This window comes from Myotis myotis, unplaced genomic scaffold, assembly GCF_014108235.1.
Source record: "Myotis myotis isolate mMyoMyo1 unplaced genomic scaffold, mMyoMyo1.p scaffold_m19_p_22, whole genome shotgun sequence".
Taxonomy (NCBI): Eukaryota; Metazoa; Chordata; class Mammalia; order Chiroptera; family Vespertilionidae; genus Myotis; species Myotis myotis.
This window is the reverse complement of record NW_023416327.1, coordinates 2,552,315-2,579,026: the sequence shown is the minus strand read 5'-3', so window position 1 is coordinate 2,579,026 and position 26,712 is coordinate 2,552,315. Positions and strand designations below refer to the sequence as shown.

The following is a 26,712-nucleotide window of genomic DNA, read 5'->3' as shown; positions in this document are numbered from 1 at the left end:
CGGTCAGGCCCAGCAGAGAGCGGGACAGGTGGACGGTGCTCGTGCTCACAATGCACATGTGGTCATCTCTATTTTCTGTTTAAAAGACACAGCGCAGCCTGGACTTCCTCAGGAAGCGGTGGCGCGAATCTCCAAAGCCAGTGGGTGGACAGGGCCGCGCAGCTTCGTCCATCTGCCCGAAGTGCTGTCACCGCGACCGCCTGGACACGCAGCGCTGTCACCGCGACCGCCTGGACACGCAGCGCTGTCACCGCGACCGCCTGGACACGCAGCGCTGTCACCGCGACCGCCTGGACACGCAGCGCTGCCTGCAGGGAGGGAGTCGTGGGCGCTTGGGCTCAGTCAGAGCTGGGTTGGGGGTAGGAGGGCGCCAGGCTGCCGGCCAGGGTCTGGTGACGGGACAGCTCCCGGGGAGGACCCTGGGCAGCCAGGCAGTGTCTCCTGTCTCGGGCATCTCCACTCTGAGCCCAAGCATGTCACCGCCGCTGTTGAATCGCGATGAATGAGGAGGCTTCTAGGGACCCACCAGACAAACAAGAAACACATAGTCACTTGATGGGAGGGTCACAGGCCGGGCTGTTCCAACACCTCCTTCTCCTCCCTGCCCTGCCCCTCCCCCAAAACAGGTCTCATCCTCGGCCCAGGAGAAAGATCCGATGGTCACTGACAGCGACCACCGAGGCGCCCTTCCGGGCAAAGCTGTGCCCCCAGGCACCTTCCGACAGCCACGCTGGCTCGGCACCCGCGGGGCCACGGACGCAGGGACATTGTTTTCGCGCCTCCATCGCACTGGGACATATTTCCTCCTTCCCGCAGTGGCTGGAGGCCAGACGAGGCTGCAATACCCTCCAGTTCTAGACTCCGAGCCAGTGCTGGGCCCTGGAGGCCACACATCACGGAGGCCCCAGCCCAGCGGAGGGCATAGCCGGCGGCCGCAGTCACAGCTGGGCACATGGTGGGCTGTTCGGATGCCGCGTTAGAAAACAAATGAGCTGCAAGTTCTGACATGGACTCGACACTGATGATGCCAAGGGATCCGTGTGACTTGTGAGGTGAGTCCCTTCTGTGAAGGGCAGACAGGGAACAGGACAGCGTGTGCCCAGCTCTGTCGTCAGATGTGGAGGGATCTCTTCTTCACTGGGAGGGAAAGGGCCCCTTCGCTCCCAACCCGCCGTCCAGCCGTGCTCTCTTCCTGCCAACTTCACTTGAAATAATGTTTGGTCATCCGTGGAGGACGGGGTGGCTGTCCTGCCTTTCATCCAGTCTCAGATAATCCACCTGGCTTGTGCAGATGACGAAGCTGTGAGTGATGAGGATTACAGTGCACCCTGTCTGTCAGCAAGGGTGAGAGAGGAGGGTGCCGGCCATGCTGAGCCACATTCCCACCTGTCTGAACGTCGGTGGGGCGCACACGTCGGCAATGACATAACACTGAGCTAGAAGTCACCTTCCTTCTCCTTTTATGGGACAACTACATATACAAAAGCCTTTAAAAAGAGAATAGAATGAGATTCTTGTCAATTAACAGCTGATCTATGAAGACGTAGTGGAGATCTGGTGAAATCTCACCCCAGAGAATCCCCGATTACCCATTACTCTGATAACAGAGTCAGAGCCACTGCTCCGTCCATGAGAGGGAGGAGGCGTAGCCTCTCGTACGCGATGCCTGGTGACGGTGAGCATCGCACCTCGAACATTTAATTTGCTGAAGCAGCAAAGAGGGGACAGCAGCCACAATAAGATAAGGACTGTCTTTAGCCCCCGTGCAGGGGTAAGTGTTCAGGTCCCCAGGTGGCACCCAGGGTGCTTCATAGGGAACTAACTGAGCCCGGGACAAGCCCGTCGTCACACTGCCTCTCCTGCAGGACCTCGGCCAGAGCCAGAGACATGCCCAACCGAAGGGCCTTCAGGGTGGCTCACGAGCAGTCACTCCCTCTGCGCCAGCCCTAGTGCCGACACCCAGGGGGCGGACTGTCCTGCTCCAAAGGCTCCTGGCAAACACAGCCAGCGTCTCCCATGAGCACCAGCCCTCGGGACAGGCCAGGGCATGGATGCCCTAGGGGGAGGAAAGGTTCCCTGAGCAGCCGTACAGTGGAGGCTTCATCAGTGATGACACACACACTTCCCACACGACACACAAACACACACCACACATCCACACATGTGCACACACACTCATACACACAGTACACATAAACACACTATACATATGCACAACCTACACACATACACACAGCACACGCACAACATACACAACAGCACACACATGATACCCATTACACATAAACACACAACACATACACGCATGTGCACACACTCATACACACAGTACACAAACACACTAAACATATGCACACACCACACACATACACACACCACACACAACAGCACACATATGATCACATAAACACACCATACACACACGTGCACATACACATACACAGCGCACATAAACACACCAAACGCATGCACAACCACCACACATACAACATACACAACACACATATGATACACAACACACAACACATACACACATGTGCACACACATGCACACACCACGCACACATCACACACAAACACTACACACATGCACACCCACATACATGCACACAGTACACACATGCACACCCCACACATCAGCACACCCATGATACAAACCACACAAATACACATGTGCACACATACACACCGTACACATGTATACTATATACACGTCATACATAAACACACGACACATGTGCACACATGATACATAGTGCACGTAAACACACCGTGCACACATGGCACATACATGTACACATACGAAATCACACACAACACAGCACACATAAAATACTACACACCATGCATGCACATGAACACACATGCATATAGCACACATAAATTCACTATGCACACACACAACATGCACATATGCACATGATACACACGTGGTACATAGCACACATAAATACGCACACACCACACTGCATGCACATACGTGACACACAACACTCACATGCATGCACAACATATGCCTATGCACGTGCGCATACAACATGCTAAACACACTACACATGGCATGTTGCATGTAAACATACTGCATATGTACATGCACACATCCATGCACTATACACAAGCACATCACACATGCATATATGTGCACAAACAACACACTACATGAAACATACAACACCACACCACACCTATACACACACTATGCAGAACACACATGCAAGTGGTACACACATGCATACAGTGCACATAAATGTACTGCACACAAACACATGACATGTGCACACAGCAACACTACATAGACACATTACACACATAAAACATGCACATGTGCGGCACACAGCAATAAACATGCACTACACACATGCACACACTACACACATGCAGACACAGTACACAAACACACTACACATATAGACGGCATATACACACATACGCATATGTACACATAACACATCCACAGAGACATAAACCTACCTCCACACCCAGACAGTGCACACACAACACGAGGATGTTTTCCAAGGAAGAGAAGGCCTGCGCTCGGGTGGCTGACGCTACAGAGAAGTCCAGGCTGTGGGCGTTTGCCCCCCTCAGCACCTCCGCTCTTGGCAGAGCCCGCCTTCTGCAGGCTCCCCGCAGGTGCCCGCTTGCCGTTTCTGGGTGGGATTCTGAAGGCCGGACACCCCCGGGGACTGCTAGTCCTCAGGAAGGAAGGGGACAGAGAGGACCACCTGGGACAGACCAGCCAGGCGCAGCGGTGAGGAGGGACCCACGCGGCTGGACAAAACGGCCTGGAGACGGCGCGGCCCCCGTCCCCGCGCTGGGCCAGCCGGAGGCCGCGCTGCTGACTTCTCTGGAAACACAGTGAGAACGCGGTCGCTGTTGGAAATGGTCTTCGGCTTTAGCCTGGCTCTGACGTGTGCCTGTGGTTCCGCTCAGAACAAAGGGTTTGCTGCTCTGCTTCTCACAACGCGCCCTGCCGCCCTCACCATAGCCGCCGCCGCTCTGGGCAAGGCATGAGCCTGCAGAATCGGGGGCCAGTTGCCGGGCAGCCCTCCCCCACTGAGAACAACCCGTGAGCCATGATCGCTTGCGACCCGACGCAGCAACACCTGGACAGGGGGCCACTGGGACGCAAGGCAGCGCACACCTGCACACACACGCACACACACACGCACACGCACACGCACACGCACACGCACACACACACCTGTGTGGCCACACAGATAACGCTTCCTCCCAAACACGCTTTCATCACCTGAAGAAAACAACATTTGTACAAAGCTGAGGTGACCTGGACAAGGGGACTGCCTGTCGCAGGCTGGGTGCACGATGTTTGTGATTCTCAGGTCAAAACAAGCGTGAGGACAGGGTGTGCTGCCCTCCGGGACCACTCTGGTGTGAAAGGGGGAATGAGTTTGGTGTTTTATCAGGTGAAGCCAGCACCCGATCCCACCTCCCCTCCCCGGAGCGCCACTCACAGCCCAGGCCTCCTCCTCCCAGTGCCGCCGCCAGCGCCAGCCGGGCCTGGAGACAAGGCCACTTCATCCCTCGGGGAATTGCCCGAGGTTCCGGTTCTGATCTGCTGGGCACAGGGAGGGCGGTCCAAGCGCCTCCACCCTGAGACTCCCCCTCCAGGGAGGGGCCAGGGTCCCGGCACCAGCAGGTCCAGGCCAGGGCTCCACTCACTCGCTCTCGGTCACGATGTAGCCATAGGCCTCCTCAGGAGACTTGACCTCCAGCCGCAGGCCGTGGCCGGGGCCCTCCTGCTCCTGCGAGGCCCCCGGGACCCAGCGCGGGAGCTCCCCCAGCCTGTGGGCCCTGGGCTCCGAGCGCGGCCTCGCCAGCAGCTCCGTGGAGTAGGTCCGGCTCCTCACGTTCTCCACCCCCGCGGTGTCCTCCTCCGAAGACAAGGCAGCCGCAGGGCCCTCTGCCTGCTCGACCCTGGTGGCAGGAGGGGCTCCAGGTGGGGCTCCAGGTGGGCGTCGAGACCCCGGGCCCTGCAGGACGTCCCCGCGGCTGAGGCTCGCAGGGCCTACCTAGTGGGAAGGAAATCCACGTGAGAGGACAAGCAGGAGAAAGGCTGTCCACGTGCCCACGAAGGGAGGCTGTGAGGGATCGCCGTGGGTGAGGACGGCCGCGGGCGTGCGGAGCTGATGAGGCAGGGCTGCACAACCTGTGCTAGAGCCACATCCGGATGAGAGGTCCTCAACCAAGTGGAGGATGCACATCAGAGTCAGTCATAGCGTTCCTCTCTCTTCCTCCCTCCCTCTCTCGTGCACACAAACACACACCCGTTAAATCTCAGCTTGCGCAATCAGCACAGGCTGTCAGCATCTATATGTTAAAAATAACCATGTTGCCCTGGCTGATGTGCTCAGTGGAGTGTCGGCCTGCGCACCCGAGGCTTTGGGTTCAATTCCTAGGTTTTGGGTTCGATCCCGGAGGGGGCACATGCAAGAGAAACTGAATTTTTTATTTGCTTAATTTTAGTGACTTCAAGGTCAAGCAGCCATACGTGGATGGTGGCTGCCACACTGCTCGGTGAAGGTGAAGCTGCCAGTGTGCCCATGCGATGCGCCTGGGAGGTCAGCACACGGGACACTCACGTATGATGCAGTGGGATCATGTTACCACACACCCCCAGATGGGGAAGCCCTAAGGCATGCTAACCTTCTTCTTTGTAGTAACCATTTTTCATATTTCTACAATGTGCCCATCCTACAGTAATAAAAGGGTAACATGTAAACAGACTGACCGGCAGAACGCCTGTGGCCCCTTGCCAAGCCCGGCCCCACCCCCCAGTGGGCACCCCAACCCTGATCAGGGGCAGGGCCGGCCGGCAAACTGCCCACAGTCCCACGCCTTGGCCAGCCCCGCCTCTGATGGCCCCCATCGGGGTGGGCTGGCTGGACCCCACCAGTGCACGAATTTGTGCATCAGGCCTCTGGGATTACTATAAATCTGAAAATATACATTAGCATATATCTAAGCATACACGATCTGCACGCACTGTCTACAGTTTTCTCAGTTTGGGGATTATGAGGTTTTCCATCCTTTCCTAAAAAAACAAAACAAAAGTAACCTCTGTATTTCAGAAACGTTCTCAGCCATGAACAAAAAGAAGGCCGGCAGTTCCGCTTAGCGCGAAACGAGCTGAGAGGCGTGTGTCTTACCTCCCCGTGGCCGCGCGCACCGCCGTCCCGTGCCCTGGTGCCTGTGGAAGACAAGAGCGTTATCGAAGTCCTGTCAGGAGTGGCACCGCGGCTGTCGCCCCTCTCCTAGCAGCACCCCCTGCGTGGGCGCAGGCGCTGCCCGCACACTGACGGAGGGGGAGCTGCAGCTAAACGGGAAGCGTGGTCGCCGCACAGCCACCCCGCTCCCCGGACCTGCGTGTGTCCGTGTGGCTCACACCGGCAGCACCGCCCCGCGGGACAGGCTGTGGCTGTGAAAGGGGAAGCGGAGCGTCCAACCCAAACCTTGCGAAGGTGTCTCCTGAACATGCGGACGCGGAATTCGCTGTGGCGGTCACTTCTCTAAGCCAGCATCCTGCCTGCAATGCCCCCAGCACACCCCTCACCGCGCCCTCCTGACACCTCGCAACCCCCCAGGACTTTCTAGACCCCCCAGCCCTCAGAGTGGGTGTCAATCCCTGAGTGCCCACTGCCTCGCAATGCCTTGTCCCGGGGAGTTCCAGTATCTTCCACAAGCCCTTGCTACCATCGAGCGGAGTGTCTGCTCCACACCAGCCTCTGTCCCAACCCCCAGACAGACGTCCACCCTCCACCGTGCTTCTGGCACATTCTTTGCGCGCCTACTATATGCAGGACTGAGCTGCACAATTCACTGGTCCAGCTGCCGTGTGTGTGTGTGTGTGTGTGTGTGTGTGTGTATGACTGTATGTGCATGTGTGTGCGTATGAGTGTATGTATATGTGTGAGTATGAGTGTATGCACATGTGTGTCAGTGTATGTGTGTGAGTGCATGTGTGTACATGTGTGAGTGCATGTGTGCATGTGTGAGTGTGGATGTGCGTGTATGTGTGTGTGTGAGTGTGGGTGTGCATGTGTGAGTGTGTGTGTGCGTGTGTGAATTAGTGTATGCACGTGTGGGTGTGCATGTGTGTATGTATGTGTGTAGGTGTGAGTGTGGGTGAGTGTGTGTGCTCGAGTGTATGCACATGTGCGGGTGTGCATGTGTGTGTATGTGTGCATGTGTGAGTGTGGGTGAGTGTATGTGTGTGTGCACGAGTGTATGCACATGTGCGGGTGTGCATGTGTGCGTGTATGTATGTGGGTGTGAGTGTATGTGTGCATGTGAGTGTGGATGTGCATGTATGTGTCCATGTGTGAGTGTGTGTATGTGTGCATGTGTGAGTGTGGGTGTGCGTGTGTGATGAGTGTATGCATATGTGTGGGTGTGCATGTGTTAGTGTGTGTGCATGTGTGTGCATGTGTGAGTGTGGGTGTGCGTGTGTAAGTGTGCGTGTGCGAATGAGTGTATGCACATGTGTGGGTGTGCATGTGTGTGTGTGCGCGCATGTGTGAGTGTGGGTGAGTGCATGTGTGCATGTGTGTATATGTGCGCATGTGTGAGTGTGGGTGAGTGCATGTGTGCATGTGTGTGTGCGCATGTGTGAGTGTGGGTGAGTGCATGTGTGCATGTGTGTGTGTGTGTGTGTGCATGTGTGAGTGTTGGTGAGTGCATGTGTGCATGTGTGTGCTGGAGGTACTGGGGGGCCTCTGCTCTCTCCGTGGAGCAGCCTGGAAGGTGAGCCTCAGGCAGACATTCAAATGAACCCCTTTCACTGTACTAGTCGAACAATTGACTTGCTCACTAACACACGATCCAAACAAAAGCACTTCCTAGCATCAGGCTGCTTCTGACTCTGCACCTCAGCAGAGGAATCCGTCTCCCCCCTGAGGGCAGGCTGTCTTCCAGCATGGCTGCTCTGCGGCCGCTCCCGGGAGGCCGGTGCCCACCGCTCTGTGGCCGGGGCCTTCCCGTCCACCACAGTGTGAGTGCCAGGGACAGGCGCTCACCTTGCGCTCCACCCCCACCGTGGGCGCCGTCCCCGAGCGCTGCCTCAGAGCTGTCCGCCGGCTCCCCGGGCTCTCCTCCAGCCCCTCGGGGGCCTTCCCATGCCCGCTCCGTGTCCACGGCATCGGCAATCACACTGGCCATCTTGTCCAGGTCCGGGGGGCTCAGCGTCTCCACAGCAACCTGGTCCTTTCTTGGGTCCTCCAGGAAGTGCTGAATCCATGCTCCTAGAGGGCACACACAGAGCCTCCTACAGCAACCCTCCCGCTGACGACAGGCACAGGCGGTGTGCAGAAACACGCGTTGCTTGTTGAATCTGAGTCCCATGTGACTCCCCGGTTACACCAGGCTCAGTGTCTTTGAACAGTGAAAATGGACGTGGACCCATGAAGGGCCTATGACCAAACTCATGGACCCGAGGAGGAGGATGGAAGCAGGGCCTCAGATAAAACAGCTGGAATTACGTGCAGGGGAGGAGCCTGAGCAGCTTCATCTCCCTGCAAAGTTAAGCACCCGACAGGACGCAAATCAAAGCGTCCTCCAAGAATTGCACTGCTTCAGGCAAAAAGCAACCACTCAACTCCACTCAGGCGGAGGTGACACATTCTCTGTCCCACACACACGGTGTCCAGGGAGCAACAACAGCAACAGGCATATGAGAATCAGAAAAACGGGACATGCAATCAAGACAAAAGGAGTCAACATCAGGGAGGGACAAGGATAGCAAGAAGATGCTATAAACACGGCAGGGCAGCAGCACCCAGCAAACCCAGTGAAAAACAGGCGATTCTGGGGGTGACAGGAACACCCTGAAATGGGAAGCCTTCCACACAAGTCGGTGAGTATGGCTGGGGGACAAGAAAGGGATTGTGAGCCTGAAGGCAGGTGGTCCTGTGACTGGAGGACAGAGCGACGAGGCGGGAAAGATGGAATGGAACCCAGGGCCTGCAGGTAGTGCCAGACATGACGCTGCCACTGAAATCCAAGAGGGAAGGAGAGAATGGGGCCAAAGAACGAAAGCGCCCCAAACCCTCCAAATGGGTGCAGAGCATTAGCTTAGAGATTCAAGGCGCTCAGGAAACTCCAAGAATAAACACGAGAGTGGGCACAATGGCACTTACAGTCCAAATGCTGAGGACAAAGTGAGGACAGTCTTAGCAGCAGAGATTATATGCAGAGCAAAATGGATGAGTGGGCGCTGACTTCTTAAGAAAAGCAGAGGTCACAGACATGTCAGTATCTCACAAGAATGACCTATTTGATGTAATATATGCAATTACATATTTGATAACATGCATATGAATGACATATTTGAAGTGTTCAAGGAATAATGTTTAACTCAGAGGTCTATCTCCAGTGATCATGTTCTTCAAATGTAAGAGTGAAAGATACTTTCACATTATAAAAAAAAAAAGAGCTGCCGGCCAGTGTGGCTCAGCGGTTGAGCATTGGACCTATGAACTAGGAGGTCACGGTTCGATGCCCGGTCAGGCATGTGCCGGGTTACAGGCTTGGTCCCCAGTGTGGGGCGTGCAGGAAGCAGCTGATCGATGATTCTCTCTCATCATTGATGTTTCTCTCTCTCCCTCTCCCTTCTCTGAAATCAATAATAAAAAATATATATATTAAAAAAGAGCTAAGCTAATCACCACCACTATCACCATGATCACCACCATCATCACCATCATCATTACCATCTCCATCACCATCACAACCATCACAACCATCACCACCATCATTATCACCACTACCTCCATAACCATCATCATAATGAGGAATTTACTGTGTCTCTTTTGTTTAGAGAGCATATAGTTCATTTCATCTCTGGAGACCAACCCTCAGGTGTTTGCAGTGACTCAGACATACTCAGAAGGAGTTTATTATTTTATTCTGTCCTCAATTGGGCCTCCACCTGGGAGCCACAGGCTTAATCCTATGTCAGCTTCCTGTCTATTTCACTGGGAGCGACAAGGGAAGGTAAAATGTGCTCTCCTTCCAGCCAGGGGCCTGGTCTGACAGCCGAGCAGTGTGCACTGCTCACTGGCTGAATGCGGTGCTGAGCTGAGCTGCCACCTGGTGCCAGGAGCCCTGCCCAGGCGGGCTGCCAGCTTTGGTCTCACAGAACCTGCACCCAGCCCACCTCTCCCTCATTACATGCAACAGGGAGGCAAAGGACAAATGCTGCCCAGTTAGTGTTGGCGCTAACTGTGTAACTCGGCTGGTGGCAGGCGTGGCACTCAGCTGCTTTCCAAAGAACGTGTCCTTGAGAGGCACATTAACATGAGTGCACGCTCAGCACGGCCACCAGCAATGGCAGGGGAGGAGCTGGGCATGGGCTGGTGGCAAACGCCAAGCTGGAATATGAACTGTCCAGGTGGGCCGCTGTATGTGGCATTGAAATCTGTCTCCATTAATGGGATGGGCTGAACCAGGAGCGCACGGGGACTGGACTTAGAGAAGGAGTTCAGGACAGTGCCAGCTGCTGGACTTCCTGTGAGTAGGAAAGTTCTAGAAGGTGGATGGCCCATGTGCATGGTTTACATACATCTGCAGCTAGGAACTCAATTTATGATCAAACCAAAGTGTATTTTACCACAATATTTAAAAATTTAAATACAAAAAGTGGACATGGCACTTTTCGTTGCCTAAAAGTGGCCGAGGTCACAGGCTGGGCCCGCGTGTTGGTCCCTAGTTGCAGGAGGACTGGCCCATGAGGCACTGATGGGACAGAAGAGGGAGGGTGCAGAGCTGCCACTGCCCCCGGTGGCCCTGCTTCATGCAAGGCATGGTCGCACGGGGAGCCCAAGGGGCAGGACACCACACACGGGTAGCATTGGTCTTGGCAATTGTGTCTGTCTACCTTTGTGTCTAGTGTTCAGGTTTTGCGTGGTAACCATTTATTACATATGTAACTGGTAAAAAGGAACAAATAATCGTTTACAAATTCTATTTCCCATAGCGAACAGGTCACAAAATGACAGGCTAACCTTTTAGCAGGGGGAACTCCGCCTGGGGGTGCCCCGGGACACAGGTCTGCTGCTGGGGCGCTGGACCCACGACGTCTATCTATAGCACCGCCACACCCGCTTGCTGTGACCTCTGTCATTTCCACGCCTGCCTCACGTAGGTCTTTGAGTTTTACGTTGCTTTAAAGCAGGGGTGGGAACCTTTTTTCTGCCCACGGCCACTTGGATATTTGTGGCATCATTCTCGGGCCATACAAAATTATCAACTTAAAAATGAGCTTGCTCGATTTGGTCAAACATTTAATTAACTCACCCCAATGCCTTGGCAGGGCCAGACCCAATGATTTCTCGGGCCTTATCTGGCCCGCGGGTGGGGCGTTCCCCACCTCTGCCCTAAAGCTTGGAAGGGGACAGGTGTAAACAATGAATAGAGGAGGAAGACGGTCTCTTTTCCGTCATGGACACTGGCCACACGCAGGAGCCAGGCCTGACGCGTCCATCACCTTGGAAGCACGTAGGGTGGGTTTTCCTGGAGCTTTACCTGGAGCTGCTGAAGGCCAGGGTCATGAGTCACATGGCCGTTTTCACAGGCCCCTCCCTCCCTGCCCTGGCAGGCAGCCCTCTGGGCGGCCACCCTGAGAAGTCAGGGCACACCTGCCCACCCCTCTGGCCTTCCTGGCCTCCCTCAAGGTTATTTGGAGGGGAACATAGTTTTCGTGGAGAGGCTGCGGTGCCCTGTGCCTTCATGGGATTCTGCCCTGGGCATGACTGTGGACTTCTGCGGGGGGTGGGGGATGGGAGGGGAAGTGGGGGCTGTAAGGCCCTAGACCACAAACTTAGGGAGAAGTTGGTCTTTCCTTGTCCATTTTCATTTAAGCACAGAAGGCCACAGTCTATCCCTCCCCTGGCTCACACCCCTCCCTCCAGGATCTCAGTGAGCTCACCTGTGCCTCTGCGCCCCCTACAGGCTCAACATAGCACTGCACACAATGCAGGCAGAGAAAGCTAGAATTTGGAGCTAAATGGCCACTTAAAACATTAATGGACCAATTAGCCACAGTAACAAGTCTATTGTATTCACATCTGCCTTTTGGACAGCTGGCTCTTAAGAACTCCCACGGGGTCTCACGGGATCCGAGGTTGGGCCAGCCACCATCCACCCTCAAGCTGCCGCTTCCTCGTCAGGAAACTGAGGCTGGAAACAGCACCATCTTTTGAGGTTGGACCCTGTATGTGGAAGAGTCTGGCACCTGCTGGACCCTGGGATGCAAATGGAGAAAGAGGCACGTCGCCAGCCCACAGGAGACGGGCACCGACCAGATATCACCGTGGGAATGGCACTTTGTGGCATGTCCTGGGAGGAAGGGCAGGCGCAACCGGGGTGGGGCAGGGTGGCTGGGGTGGGGGGATCGAGCACCTTTCCGACAGTCAAGGTGAACGCTGCTCAGAAGTGGAGCAGCTGTGCTGCTGACGTGGTAAAATGGGGCGCGGCTGGAAGGCACCCCCGACGGAAGGCACATCACCGCCTTTTGCTGAACACCGAACACGAAGGGCCAAGTCTCCGTCTGGAGCCTGGGCCACGGGGATAGGGAGCTGCATGCTGTCCTTAGGAGGCCACCAGCAAAGTCCAGACGGTGAAAAACTCTGCGAGACAAGTGAGCTAGCGAGCCAGTTCTACAATAAACTACGTAATGAATTGCCAGGAAAGAGAAAAGAGGGAGGAGAAACCTGTAGATCAAAAGGGGCCAGCCCTGGCCGGGTTGCTCAGTGGGTTAGAGCGTCGGCCATACACCAAGGTTGTGGGTTTGATCCCTGCTCGGGGCACATACCGAGTCAACCAATGATGCACCAATAAGTGGAACAACAAATAGATCTCTCTCTCTCTCTCTCTCTCTCTCTCTCTCTCTCTCTCTCCCCCTCCTCCCTCCCCTCCCCCTCCTTCTCTCTCCTCTCTCCCTCCTTTTCTCCCTCTACCTCCCCTCTCCTCTCCTTCTCCTTCTCTCGCTCCCTCTTCCTCTCTCAAATTAACAAATAACAATTTAAAACAATAAAAATAAAAGGGGCTTCACAGATGTAGCCACCAACTCAGTGGACCTTCTGAATGAAAAAAGAACCAACTGTGAAGAAAGCTATGACAACAATCTGAGTGCTGACTGCTATTTGATGCCCTGAAAACACTGCCGTCGATTTTACTCCAGGACAGAACTGCGGGTCAGGCTCAGGCAAGTCCGATCTCTCGGCAAAGCAATGCTGCTATCCCACTGTGGATCACTTGGTGACAGGGAGGGGGAGGGGGAGGGGGAGGGGGAGGGGGAGGGGAAGCAGCAGGAGGGGTCAGGGCTGGGTGTACGGGGTCAGGGCTGGGTGTACGGGCTCATCGCACACTCTCTCTGCTTCATGGTGGACATTTATGCGACTCCTCTAAGCACACGGGCAGCTGGGAAGATGCTACCTGTAAAACTATAACCAACTGTGCAACGCAGACCAGTTCAGAGGGGCAGGGGACAGTGAAGAGGGTGGGAGGTGACACGTGGGGAGGGTTCTGAGCGGTGCAGCTCCAGCAGACACGTGGAGCAGTCACCTCTGCCCGGCACCAGGGGGCGCTCGGAGGATTGCGTGCTGTTGGTGGGCAGCAATATTTCCTTCTTCCAGCAGGGAGGACCCAGGCGTCCACTGGGAGATGTTTAAGTTGTGGAAGATAGCACAGGAGGGGAGGGCGTTAAAGACAGGGCGCCCTGCATCATCCCAGCGTCATCGCATGTACAGAAGCCATACAGAAGCTGAGGGGACGGAGAAGGGTCAGCACCATGGACAGAGGCTAACAGGCGGGGAGGGACCTTCCCAAGGCATTCATGGCAGGTGCAGAGGGAGGTGAATAAATACTCTGAGGAGAGGAAGGGAAAGGAAGGGAAGGGAAGGGGAGGGGAGGGGAGAAGGGGAGGGAAGGGAGAAGAAAGAGAGAGAGAGAGAGAGAGAGAGAGAGAGAGAGAGCGAGCGCAACAGGCAGAGACGCATCCGAGCAGAGAAGGCAGCAGCCAGCAGAGAACACCGGCCCAAAGGAAAAAGCTGGTGGGAATGGGCTCCCCCAGGCACAGCCCCGTGGAAATGCCAACCCCACGGAGGGAGTGTTTCTGTGCGACGGCTTAGCCAGGTGCACAGCGCACACCTCCCGCTCCGTCCCTTCACCGCAGCCTGGCGCCTCTCTCATGTAAACAGGGTGGGGGGCATCTGGCCCAGAAATCAGTGGGCCGGGCCCTGCCAAGCACTGGGCTGAGTTAATTAAATGTTTGACCAAATAGAACAGCGAATCATTAAGATGATAATGTTGTATGACCCACGAGTGATGTTATAAATGTCCAAAAGGTCTGGGCAGGAAAAGGTTCCCCACCCCGATTTAAAAGGTGCCACCGCAGCTACATGGGGGGAGGGCCTTCCCTGGACAGCGGCGAGTGCAGACCTACACCAGCAGGGCGCTCCGCGGTCCTCGGGCAGCTGCCATCACCACCGTCCCCTGCTGGGTCTGTGGTGTGGGATCTTCAGAGGCGAAGGCTGCTTTATCAGCATCTCGCTGAGTGCGATGGCCTTGGGAAAGGCCTTGAGGATAAAAGTGCGCAGAGCCTTCTGCGTCTTACGGAGGAGCAGGCACAGCCCCTCTCCCTCCGGCGGTCACACAGGGCATAACTCACATGTCGGCGAGCCCAGCGTTGCGTGTTGGCCGCGGGAAAGGCCACGCAGTGCCAGCATCGTGCTGTGAGTGGCGCTGTCTCACCTGAGGGCTTTGGGGACAAATACGCATAACCATGTGACCTGGGCGCGTGTGACCACAGCAGTGATGGGGCGTGTGACGGAGTAAACACATCTGTAGCCCCCCTTCCAGAGCCTGTGTGGCCCACACCATGTGGGGCTGGGGCTGGCCAGGGCCCCGCCCACCTCATCCTCTTCAGTAAAGTCAGGAAACCATGAAACCGCAGGGAGGGGTGTGATCAGGGACAGTGTCGTGACCCGGTCCATCCGGCATGAGCATGGCCACCTTCCCTCCACCAGCCACACGGGGAAGCGCACCCGAAGGCGCCTTCCTCACAGGTGCCTGGCGTCCGCCCCTCCTCCCAGCCCCCCCAAGCCCCCCAACACACACACACAGCGAAGCAGGTGCTGGGAAGACGGAGTTGACAACAAACGACCCCAGAGGGGGTGGGGCTGACTTACCATTGCTGGTGCCCAGGGGCTCGGTGGGGTCTTCTGAAGGCGAAAACCGCTTCCCGTGTTTCCTCCAGGGCACACGCAGAAGGTCACCAGGCGCAAGGGGGCCCGCCGGGGTGGGCGAGGGGGCTATCATGGCCAAGTAGGCTATCAGCTGCCTGAGCAGAGTCCGCTTCTGGACCCCACCGTCCCCCTCGGGGCTGAGCTCACCCGGCGGGAGCCGGCTGAGGGTCTGCAGAGGGTGGCCCATGGGGTGCCTGGTCCGGGAGGCGGGGGCGGAGGTCAGCACGCTGTCGGCCTGGGGGCCCTCACCCTGCAGGGGCGGGAGACAAAACAGCAGCGGTTGAGTCTCAGTCGTCAGCCTCCCACCAGGATGGCCCCGGTCGGGATTCTCAAGGCACCGAACAGCAGCGGGCCCCCAATGTGCCCACAGTGCGCACGATCAGGGACCCAACTCCTGTCTGCGCTGGTCGTGACATTAGTCATTGACAACAACTTTATTGAGGTGATTCACACGCCAGGAATTCACCCAACTCGGCTGTTCTGAGTGTAGCCACAGAGCTGGGCAAAGGCCACACACTATTCCACCGCCACTTGTCGGATAGCATCTTAGTCACCCAAACAGGAACCTGCACCCGACTCCTCCCACCCCAGCCCTGGCCATCGCCCTCTCCTTCCCTCCTTCCTCTCCTTCCTTCCCTGGGGCTCTGCCGGCTCCAGGTGCTGCGCGGACGGGACCCACCACGGAGGGTCCCACCACGGAGGGTCCCACCACAGGGCCTGTGTCTGACTTCTCTCTTGCAGCGCAGTTTTCAGGGTGCACCCTGCTGCGTGCCAGGCCACAACCCCTTTCTCAGCTGAAGACTAACCCAGGAGGGGTGCAGCGCCTTGTGCTTACTCGATCACCAGCTGCTGGACGTGGGGTTGTTCCCACTTTGGGGCCAATCTGAATGCACTGCTGTGGGCGGCTGGGGGCCGGTCTGTGGGCGGCCGGGGGCCTGTCTGTGGGCGGCCGGGGGGCTGTCTGTGGGCGGCCGGGGGGCTGTCTGTGGGCGGCCGGGGGCCAGTCTGTGGGTGCCGGGGGCCAGTCTGTGGGCGACCGGGGGCTGGTCTGTGGGCGGATGGGGGCCGGTCTGTGGGCACTGGGGGCCTGTCTGTGGGCGGACGGGGGCCAGTCTATGGGCGCCGAGGGCCTGTCTGTGGGTGCCGGGGGCCAGTCTGTGGGTGCCGGGGGCCTGTCTGTGGGTGCCGGGGGCCAGTCTGTGGGTGCCGGGGGCCAGTCTGTGGGTGCCGGGGGCCTGTCTGTGGGTGCCGGGGGCCTGTCTGTGGGCATGTGTTTCTCTCATCCCACGGCTCCCAGCAGCTGCGCATTCACACGCTCCCAGCGGCGGGTTCCAGGCTCCACCTCAGCTGTTCATGCTGCTTCGTCCTCGTTTTCGTTCCAACCAGCCCAGCGGTTGGGAAGTAGTTGGACTGGGTATTGAATCACGTCATGTCCTGCTCCTGTGATAGCACCTCCTACCCAGGGAAATGCCAGGCGCCTGGTTGCTAACGACACAGAGTGTCGCGTCCACGGCCTGGGCAGCACGGCCGTTCCCGGAGCCCGGGCCTCCTCCTCGCTCTGGTTTCCCGGAGGATGCGGGCGGCCACAGCCGCTCTTAGCCCTCTCCCATGGACATTTCCTGCTCGAGCCTCCCGGGCCATGGGGAACGCTGAGGCCTGGGCACGGCCTTGGGTTGAAGACGAGGCTCCGCCTGCCTGGCCTGGCTGTTTCCAAACGCGTCGGGGCCAGGCTCGGCGGGTCGGTGCGAGCGAGGCCAGGACGCGGCGGCGGTGGGCCGTTTGCTTCTCACGCTTGGACTCAGCAAATCACCTGACTCTTCTGAGACTCAATTCTCTTCGGTCACAGAAGGACCCTGGACATTCTCTCGGGACTGTTCATTTTGTAATGATGAGACTTTAGCTGTCCTCCAGATTGTTTAATTTTGTCTAAGTACCAGCTGAAATGAGTTGCTTTCCCTTTAGCAACGGGCAGCTGAGAGTCACGAGAGAGAAACAGGAAGTCTCCGCAGCGTCCCTCCAGGGCACACACACTTGGTGCAAAGTCATCTTCAGCTCGGCGTCGGCTCCTGTTCCGAAGGCTGTCTCCGCACCCCTGGCCAGGCCAGCGCGCGGCCGCCATCCCGGCCCCTCATTAACGTGCCCCAGCGTCTCTCCTCGCCCCCCACATGCAGCCGACCTGCCGTCTCTGCGTGAGGCCTTTGACGAGAGCCAACGAGGCCGTGGCAGAGGACCCCGGGCTGGGCGCAGCCCACGGCGAATCATAGCAGAGTGTTTCAGGGATGAGCCCTCTGTTGGGGGGTGTATGCGCTGACCCCCATTAAGGTGAAGAAGGGGAAAGAGCACGTGGCAGGCGGTACAAGCAAGGGGCTGTGGAGCAGGACCCCGCGGTCCTCACACCAGGCTCCCCGCAAACGGTGCGGCAGGCAGTGCCCGCAGGAGCGATGGCCTCGGTGAGGGTGTCCGCCCATGACCAGGCCTGGGGGTGGGAAGGTGAGACGGGGGCTCATGGCTGCTTCCTCCCGGTGGCTCTGTCCCGAAGGAGAGCAGCACACAGAGTGGGTCTGGGGCAGGGCAGCCCCCAGGTGGTCTCCGCCTGAGGCTTCCGGGCCAGTGGCCTTTGCTGGGGGAGGTGTTTAACACCTCCATCACCTGTGACTGGGGATCTCTCAGAAGTGCTGGTGGCTACGACCACAATCGCTGGTACTTTTACCTCACAGCTCCCACTTTATTTTCTTTAAAGCGTCAGGAAGTCCCCAGTCCAGCCGAGAATGGCCCGCCCACCACTTTCAGCTGAGTTTAACCTTCCAGGACCCATGTTCAACCCTGTGTTTGGAAAACGGTTTAAAGCCTCAATTCAACAAACCTATGGTGCTGGGTTTCTCAAGGTAACAGTGAATAATTTGTAAGACTGCATTTACCCAAATATGGAAACCAGAAACCTAACAGCATGAAAATCGGCCAATTGTCCATACGTGGCACCGCCACTTCCGGCACATTAACTCCTCACGCGATGTGTCAGTGGAACCCAGTGGGGCACTGTGGCATGATCCACCGAGGGCAAGTGTCTGAGAACCACCCCCAAAGCGCCCTGATGTCCCATGAAGATGGAAGAGCTTTGAGCACATTCGGAAACCCCACCGCATGCGCTGAATAAGCACCAGCAGGGTGGGAGGCTGTTCAGACCAGGCCCACCTGCCAGCACAGCTCTGCACTGGCACCCCTGGGGAGAAGTCTCACCTCTCTGAGCTTCACTTTTACCACCTGAAAAACTTGGAAAATAATTTTTCTTATAGCAGCTGTGAGGATCAGGGAGAGTATGGGTAAAAGTCCCTAGTTTAGCACACAGCTCAGAGAGGTGTGCTTCGCCGTCATCCAGCATCAGGACCTCTATCATCACCACCACCATCATCATTATCATCACCATAATCACCACCACCATCATCACCATCATCATCATCACCACCATCACCACCATCACCACCATCATCACCATCATCATCATCACCACCATCACCACCATCATCACCATCAGCATCATCATCACCATTATCACCATCATCATCATCACCACCATCATCATCATCATCACCACCATCACCACCATCATCACCATCATCACCATCAGCATCATCACCACCACCATCACTATCACCACCATCATCACCATCATCCCATCACCACTATCATCACTATCACCACCATCATCACCATCATCCCATCACCACTATCATCACTATCACCACCATCATCACCATCACCACCACCATCATCATCATCACCACCATCACCACCATCATCACCATCATCATCATCACCATCAGCATCATCACCACCACCATCACTATCACCACCATCATCACCATCATCCCATCACCACTATCATCACTATCACCACCATCATCACCATCATCCCATCACCACCATCATCACCATCATCACCATCAGCATCATCACCACCACCATCACTATCACCACCATCATCACCATCATCCCATCACCACTATCATCACTATCACCACCATCATCACCATCATCCCATCACCACTATCATCACTATCACCACCATCATCACCATCATCCCATCACCACTATCATCACCATCAGCATCATTATCACCATCATCACCATCAGCATCATTATCACCACCATCATCATCACCACCATCACCACCATCATCACCATCATCACCACCATCATCACCATCATCACCATCAGCATCATCATCACCACCATCACCATCACCACCATCATCACCATCATCCCATCACCACCATCATCACTATCAGTATCATTATCACCATCATCATCACCATCACCATCACCATCAGCATTATCACCATCATCATCACCATCACCATCACCACCATCAACATCACCATCATCACCACCATCACCACCATCAACATCATCATTATCACCATCATCACTACCATCAACATCGTCACCACCATCAGCATCACCATCTTCACCATCACCATCACCATCACCACCATCAGCAACATCACGACCACTACTGCTACTGTGTGACAAGTTCTGGACTATATTCAATGAGGGAAGAACAACTCAGACATGGACTTGTCTTCAAACAGCCTGCAGACTGAAATGCAAGTTAAGTCATAAACATTAGTAGGTACAACTGGAGGTATATTATTAAAGAGGTTCCTGGGAAGGAAGTTGTTATATTCAGCTGGGAATCAGGGCAGCTTCCTGCAGCCATGTGACACACATCCTGGACTAAAACCTGCATTGCATCCCCTGCCTCCCAGCCAGCAAGACACTCATTGAGGTGGACCCCCTTGCTCCCAGATTCCCCTGGGCCGGGGTCCCAGAGCTGAAGGTCAGGCCTCCCTCCTCTCCTGATGTCACTTCCCAGCCCCAGGTTGCACAATTACGGACAGAGACTGCCAGGAAGGCCTGGAGGCCGGCAGCCCAGTGCCAGCAAACACTGAGCGGATGAGACGTTTGTCTACTACACCCTGGTCCCGCATGCTCATCACATACTCTCTAGTGTCAAGGATCCAAAACAAATTAGGAGCCCAGACTGGGCATCTTTTGACCACAGCAAACCTTTCTCCAGTCTGCCTCATGCCCGGAGGCAGCGCTGACAAGCACACTGACCAAGAGGTGCTTGCGGCTGGCGTGACAGAGCACACGGCGGTGGGGCTGTCCACTGGCCTCCTAACGAGCTGGCCGCAATAGCCCTGGACAATGGTGAGAGTTGGGAGCCGGTGGAGTTCAGAAACCCCTGCCTCTAGCTCATCACCGGAGTCAGGGCTACTTCACCGCGGCTTCCTGTTCTCAGGCCATGGGGCAACTCTGGCAACTGATTCTCTCTCTCTCTCTCTCTCTCTCTCTCTCTCTCTCTCTCTCTCTCTCTCTCTCTCTCCTTCTCTGTGTGTGTGACTCTGTCTCTGTCCCTGTCTCTCTGTTTCTCTCTGACTTTCTCCCTCTCCACCCACTTCTCTCTCCCTTTCAACACAGTGAAAAGGTTGTCAGTGCTCAATGGTGTTCAGGCTCTAGGTGCCCACCCACGTGCAGGGGTGAGGACTGGAGGGGTCACTCCTACTGACAGCGCCATCATCAGGACAAAAGAAACATCCTTGTTCAGAGCCTCACTCTGGTCCCGCTTTGACAAGGCGGCCGGCCAGATGCAGTGAGACACAGCTCTCCACAGAAGGCGGCCAGTCCCCGACAGCTCGGGGGTTCCCAGCGCCTGCGGCCGGAGGGGCTGAGTTCTAGGCCACAGGACCGATGAATTTTGAGAAATCTGACAGTCAGATATGCCGTGGCCTTCTGCACAGGACACTGCATCACGGAGCCTGGGGTTGCTCTGAGGCAGTGGTTCTCAACCTTCCTAATGCCGCCACCCTTTAATACAGTTCCTCATGTTGTGGTGACCCCAACCATAATATTATTTCCGTTGCTACTTCATAACTGTAATGTTGCTACTGTTATGAATCTAATGTAAATATCTGATATGCAGGATGTATTTTCATTGTTCGCGACCCACAGGTTGAGAACCGCTGCAAGGAGACACGCCCAGGGGAAGGGCTGCTTCTCCGCCCCCCACTCTGCACCACCTGCCTCCTCACCACGCTCGCCCTGGTTGGCACGCGTCTTCGCCGGAAGCTGCACCTGCAGCCCGGACCCAGCCCGGGAGCACAGGGAGCGGCCGAAGCAGAGCTGTGTCTGCACCTCGGGCTGGCGAGGTCACCGCGAGGCCAGGCTTATGGCTGCCGGCCAGGCTGGGCTTTGGCTCTGCCTGTGCGCATCCTTGTTGGCCCTGAAACCACCCTGCGGTGTGGACACACGCTCCCCATCTCGGGTGCGAGGCACGAGGTCCCGCAGGCAGGCAGCAGAGCCGGGCGCGGCCCCTGGCGTGGCTTCGGGCTGGGCCACAGGAACCGTGGCCTCATCTGCCGTCTGCGGTGGAAAACAACACAACTTTGCTCAGCTGAGCTTGGAGTGGGGACTTGGCGATCTTGCTTTGGGCTTAAAAAATAAACACGAACAAGCCGGACAGGAATTTCCAGGTTCATCCCCCACTTGAGGGTTTGCGTCGAACATCCCAGGCCATCTCTCGTCTCCCAGCCTCAGCATCTCGTTCTGAAGAACGCCTCTTCACCGAACCTGCCAGAGAAGCTGCTCCTGACCCACTGCCTCCGTGGGCTCTGCGCTGCCTCCGCTGCGTGCAGCTCCCACTGCTCACTCAGCGCCTCCCTGTCCACTCAGCCGCAGTCCATTCGTCTTCATTATGAACATGGCCCTTTCCCATCGTCGCAACACGAGTCACGCCTGGGTTTACTTCTGTTGCCTCTTTCCTCTCTCAACCATGAGGCCCATCTTCTTTCTTCTCCCTTCACCTTCCCCAAAGTCTGACTGGATGCTGGCATTTTGTATGAAAGAGCAACAGAGAATGAAGTAAATACCATTCACCCCGGAACAATGCACAGCCCTTGCTCTGCCAGTCTGCTAACGTGGGCACTGAAGCCACGCGATCTGTAGCGAGGTGGGCGCTGAGGCCGCGTGATCTGTGACAAGGTGGGCGCTGAGGCCGCGTGATCTGTGGCGAGGTGGGCGCTGAGGCCGCGTGATCTGTGACAAGGTGAGCGCTGAGGCTGCGTGATCTGTGGCAAGGTGGGCGCTGAGGCCGCGTGATCTGTGGCAAGGTGGGCGCTGAGGCCACATGATCTGTGGCAAGGTGGGCGCTGATGTGGGCGCTGAGGCCACATGATCTGTGGCGAGGTGGGCGCTGATGTGGGCACTGAGGCCGCGTGATCTGTGGTGAGGTGGGTGCTGATGTGGGCGCTGAGGCCGCGTGATCTGTGGCGAGGTGGGCGCTGATGTGGGCACTGAGGCCGCATGATCTGTGGTGAGGTGGGCGCTGATGTGGGCGCTGAGGCCGCGTGATCTGTGGCAAGGTGAGCACTGACGTAGGTGCTGAGGCCACATGATCTGTGGCGAGGTGGGCGCTGATGTGGGTGCTGAGGCCACGTGATCTGTGGTGAGGTGGGCGCTGATGTGGGTGCTGAGGCCACGTGATCTGTGGCGAGGTGGGCGCTGACTTTGTGGCCGGGTCTCCCGGCTGCCGTTGGTTGAGAGCAGGATCAGAGACTTTCTTGCTGGGCTGGGCTCTGGGCTCTGAGGATCCCGATGCTTTGTAGGGGCTGCTGGTTTCTGACCCCTGAGGGCTCTCTGAGCACAGAGTGATGCCAAGTTGTCTCCCGTCCTGCAGCCTCCACCACAGACCTTCCTCCCCCGTTTTGCCCGTCCCGGGCCTCAGAGGCGCGGGGGCCGCTTGCAACCCCCAGCAGCTTCCGGGAGTGCCTCCCACCCCCTCCTCTGCCCCTGAAAGGGATCTAGAGCAGGTTCCCTGTTGACACAAAGTGAGCTTCTACCCGGGGCCAGCGCGGTGCCCAGACCCAGCACCTACACGGCGCCCGCAGAGGGCAGGGTACAAGAGGAGAGACCACAGGGTCTCCCCGGGACAGGTCTGGGCAGTGGGTCCCCTGGTCCCCCAATCCGGCCAAATTCAGGTTCCCGTGTCCTTCCTGCAGGGGAGCGTCCACTGCCGTCCCAGGCCCTTCCCCGCGGTGGACTCAACACTTCGGCTGCCCTGGTGTCCTGCTGCGTGATCGATGGGGGGCTTCCTCGGGCCATGGGCCTGTCCCATGGGGGACACTCTGGGGACCCCATCCCTCGGGCTCAGCCTCGAGGGGCGCAGGCAGCCACTGCTGGACTTGGGGAGGGGTCACCCTGCCACGACCCCAGGGACCCTCTGTGCATACACCCCTCCCCTCACACACCGCCCACCGTCTGGATGGACATGGGGGAACAGGAGACGCGGCTGAGGACTTAGGAGGTGCTCCTTGCGAATCCGGGGACCCGAACTGACTGGGTGGTGGGCACACACGTACAGGCCACGTACCATAGAAACATACACTCGAAACCTATTGATCCCATTAACCAATATCACCCAATACATTTTTTAAATCTCAAAGAAAAAGAATTCCCCCTCCTTACCCCCCAGGTGACACCCCGCCCAGAACCCAGAGCTGTGACGTCACCTGGACTGCCCGCCCGCTCTGCTGCATCCTTGGGAGCAGGTCCAGGGCCACAGCCGGGGACAGGGCCTCCAGGGACAGCAGGGAGTGCTCCAGGGCTGTGGCCAGCACGCGGTCGCCCTGCACACCAGGCCTCCTCTCTTCCTCGGCTCTCAGCTTCCAGCTCCTGAAAAGAAAAAGAGGCTCTGAGCCACCACACGCGAGGGGTCTGTCAGCCGCCAGGCCCTGCTGGACCTGCTGGGCCGTGGGAACAGCATGGGGCGGATGTGGGGCGCCCACAGCGCCATAGCTGCAGCGCCACTGGCCACTGGGCTGCGAGGCCACAGGCCTGTGGGTCCGCGAGGGAGTCGCTGACCGGCTGCCCCTGCCCGGTGCCTGCGCGTCAGCACAGCCTTCAGGTCGACCTGAAAACACACCCACAGCAGAGCTCATCTTTGTTCCCAATGCACCCCCAGGTCAACTGCTCCGGCTCCCACCCACCCGGACCTTTGGGAAAAGTAAACAGATTTATTGCTAGAAATGCCAACCATGTGCTGGTTCCCTCGTCACTCACATCTCAGCTCGAAGGTGCCTCCCGACCACCCGATCTGAGGGGTGTCCGTCACGGCTCATTAGAGCCTCTAGTATTTTAGCATCTATGATGAGCTGGCAGGCCCTTCTTTCCATACAGGTGCACGTGCTATTGCTGCACAGCCCGCGTTAGCATGCAGGCTGCCTGAGAGAAGGAAGCACATTGGTCTGTATTTCCCGTTTGTGGCTCTCACCCCAGAGTTTACAACAGAGCCCAACTCCCCGGAGGCAGCGAAAAAATATGTGCTGACTGAATAAATGAGCTTAATTCGTCCACGAAACTCTGGGTTCCTGCAGAGCGAGCTCGGCCGCCAGGATTTGACACCAGTAACCTGTGAGACGGCCCTTTCTCCGGGGCTGGACTCGTGTCTGGGAAACCTAAACCCGATGAGGACAGCGCGCGGCGGGAACAGAGCCGATGGCTCAGGGGAAGTGAGCAGTGCATGTTGTGGAAATAAAATTTGTAAGGAAATAAAAAAATTTTAATTCTATAAAAACAACCACAGATGCTGTTTGTACAGAAGGAACTGGATGCGTTTCTCCGTCAACGGCACCGCCGCACGGAGCCTCTGCAGCGTGGCGCCCAAGGCTGCAGCAACTGCAGAACAACAACTGAGTGACTGTTCCTGACATTGGCACAGCCACGCCCGAGGGCTTGCACACGAAACACACTTGGTCTTCATGTCAGCAAATTCTGGGTTTCAAAACGTGTCATTTGCATCATCTCCCAGAAGTACCGCTGTTGCTGCACAGGAAATTCCACACCCAGGACCACTCGAGATGTCAGCATGGGCCCAGGGAGAGGCCGGGGAGGGGGCGCCGGGGGAGGGGGTGTGTTCCTGATTTCCTTTCATTTTGTCCCCTCCTTTCTCTGCCGGGTTAGTGTTTGGCTTTTAAGTAATAAGGTGATTTTCACTTGTACTTAAAGAACCAAATGTGACAAAGTTTATGCTAATTTCAGAAGATGAGGTGTTTGATGCCGAAACGTTAGCCTCCACTCCCTGCACAGGATGGACTTGGGAAAGGCGAGGATGCAGGGACAGGAGGCAAGACTTCGGGGAGCTGGTCCCCCCCGAGAAGGCGTGGACTCCCGTCCAGCCCTGGGCAGTCTGGGCCCCAGAGCCGTGTGGGTGGCTGGGTCTGTGAGGCTGGCGCCTTCCTACCACAGCATCCACAGGGCCTGTCCAGAGAGCCCGGCCTGGGCACCCCCGAAGATGCACCCGCCCCCAGGACGATCAGGGCCTGAGGCCTTTGCTAGGCTGCAGGGAGCCCTCCAACCCTCCTGGGGCCGCCCCCCTCTAGCTTGTCTTCTCACGTGGTGCCCAGAGTCCCCGCCTGGGTGTGACCCGTCCAGACGCCCCAGCAGCCTTAGCAGAAGGCACCTCAACCCTGTTCCACAGGCAGGAGACCGGCCTGGTAAAATGGGGACGCCAACTCTGGGTGTCCCCGAAACTGGATTGCTTCCTGGTCTGGAATCTGGACTCAGGACCGGGGTCATGGGCCGGGCAATGCGCACCTGGTTGCGGCCAACCTGCCACCTGCTCACCACCGCCTCTCCAGGGACCATGACGCCTCCCACCGGCCGGGGACGCGGGCTTCCAGCCCGTCCCTGAGAGCAGCAGGGAAGCTCCTTATTCTCATTGATGAGAGATGTGGCCGTGACCACAGGGTGAGACCCACACCGTGCGTCTCTGTGTGCCTGTGTGTCTGTGTGTGTCCGTGTCTCTGTGTGTATGTGTGTGTGTGTCTGTGTATTTGTGTCTGTGTGTCTCTGTGTGTATATATGTGTGTATGAGTATTTGTGTGTGTCTGTGTGCCTATGTGTGTCCATGTGTATGTGTGTCTATCTGTGTGTGTCTGTGTTTCTGTGTGTGTTTCTGTGTTTCCATGTGTACCTGTGTATGCGTGTGTCTTTGTGTATGTATGTGTGTCTATGTGTGTATCTGTGCGTGTCTGTGCATGTGTGTCTATGTGTCTATCTGTACGTGTGTATCTGTATGTGTATGTGTGTGTCTGCCTGTGTGTGCCTTTGTGTATATATGTGTCCATGTGTCTATGTATGTATCTGTGTGTGTCTGTGTATCTGTGTGTGTCTGTATCTGCGTCTGTGTCTGCGTGTCTATGTGTATGTGTGTGTCTGTGTATATATGTGTGTATGTGTTTTTGTGCGTGCCCATGTGTCTGTGTATATATGTGTGTGTCTATCTGTGTGTATCTGTGTGTGTCTGTGTATATATTTGTGTGTGTGTGTTTTGTAGGTGTTGAGTGAGCTGTCTTACTGCAAACAAAGGACCCATTTGCTAATATCTGTATCC

The 26,712-nt window shown here is 56.7% G+C and overlaps 1 protein-coding gene across 1 annotated transcript in view; it reads right to left on the bottom strand.

Annotated features, from left to right (window-relative positions):
- LOC118679016 (receptor-type tyrosine-protein phosphatase N2-like) overlaps positions 1 to 26,712 on the bottom strand; it is a 296,986-nt gene that overhangs the window by 63,649 nt on the left and 206,625 nt on the right. The window contains exons 5-9 of the mRNA XM_036355245.1: positions 23,831 to 23,993; positions 15,207 to 15,513; positions 8,037 to 8,261; positions 6,171 to 6,211; positions 4,684 to 5,033 (exon numbers count right to left, since the gene is read on the bottom strand). Coding sequence (XP_036211138.1) covers positions 4,684 to 5,033; positions 6,171 to 6,211; positions 8,037 to 8,261; positions 15,207 to 15,513; positions 23,831 to 23,993 — 1,086 coding nt within the window. The remainder of the gene's footprint in view (positions 1 to 4,683; positions 5,034 to 6,170; positions 6,212 to 8,036; positions 8,262 to 15,206; positions 15,514 to 23,830; positions 23,994 to 26,712) is intronic.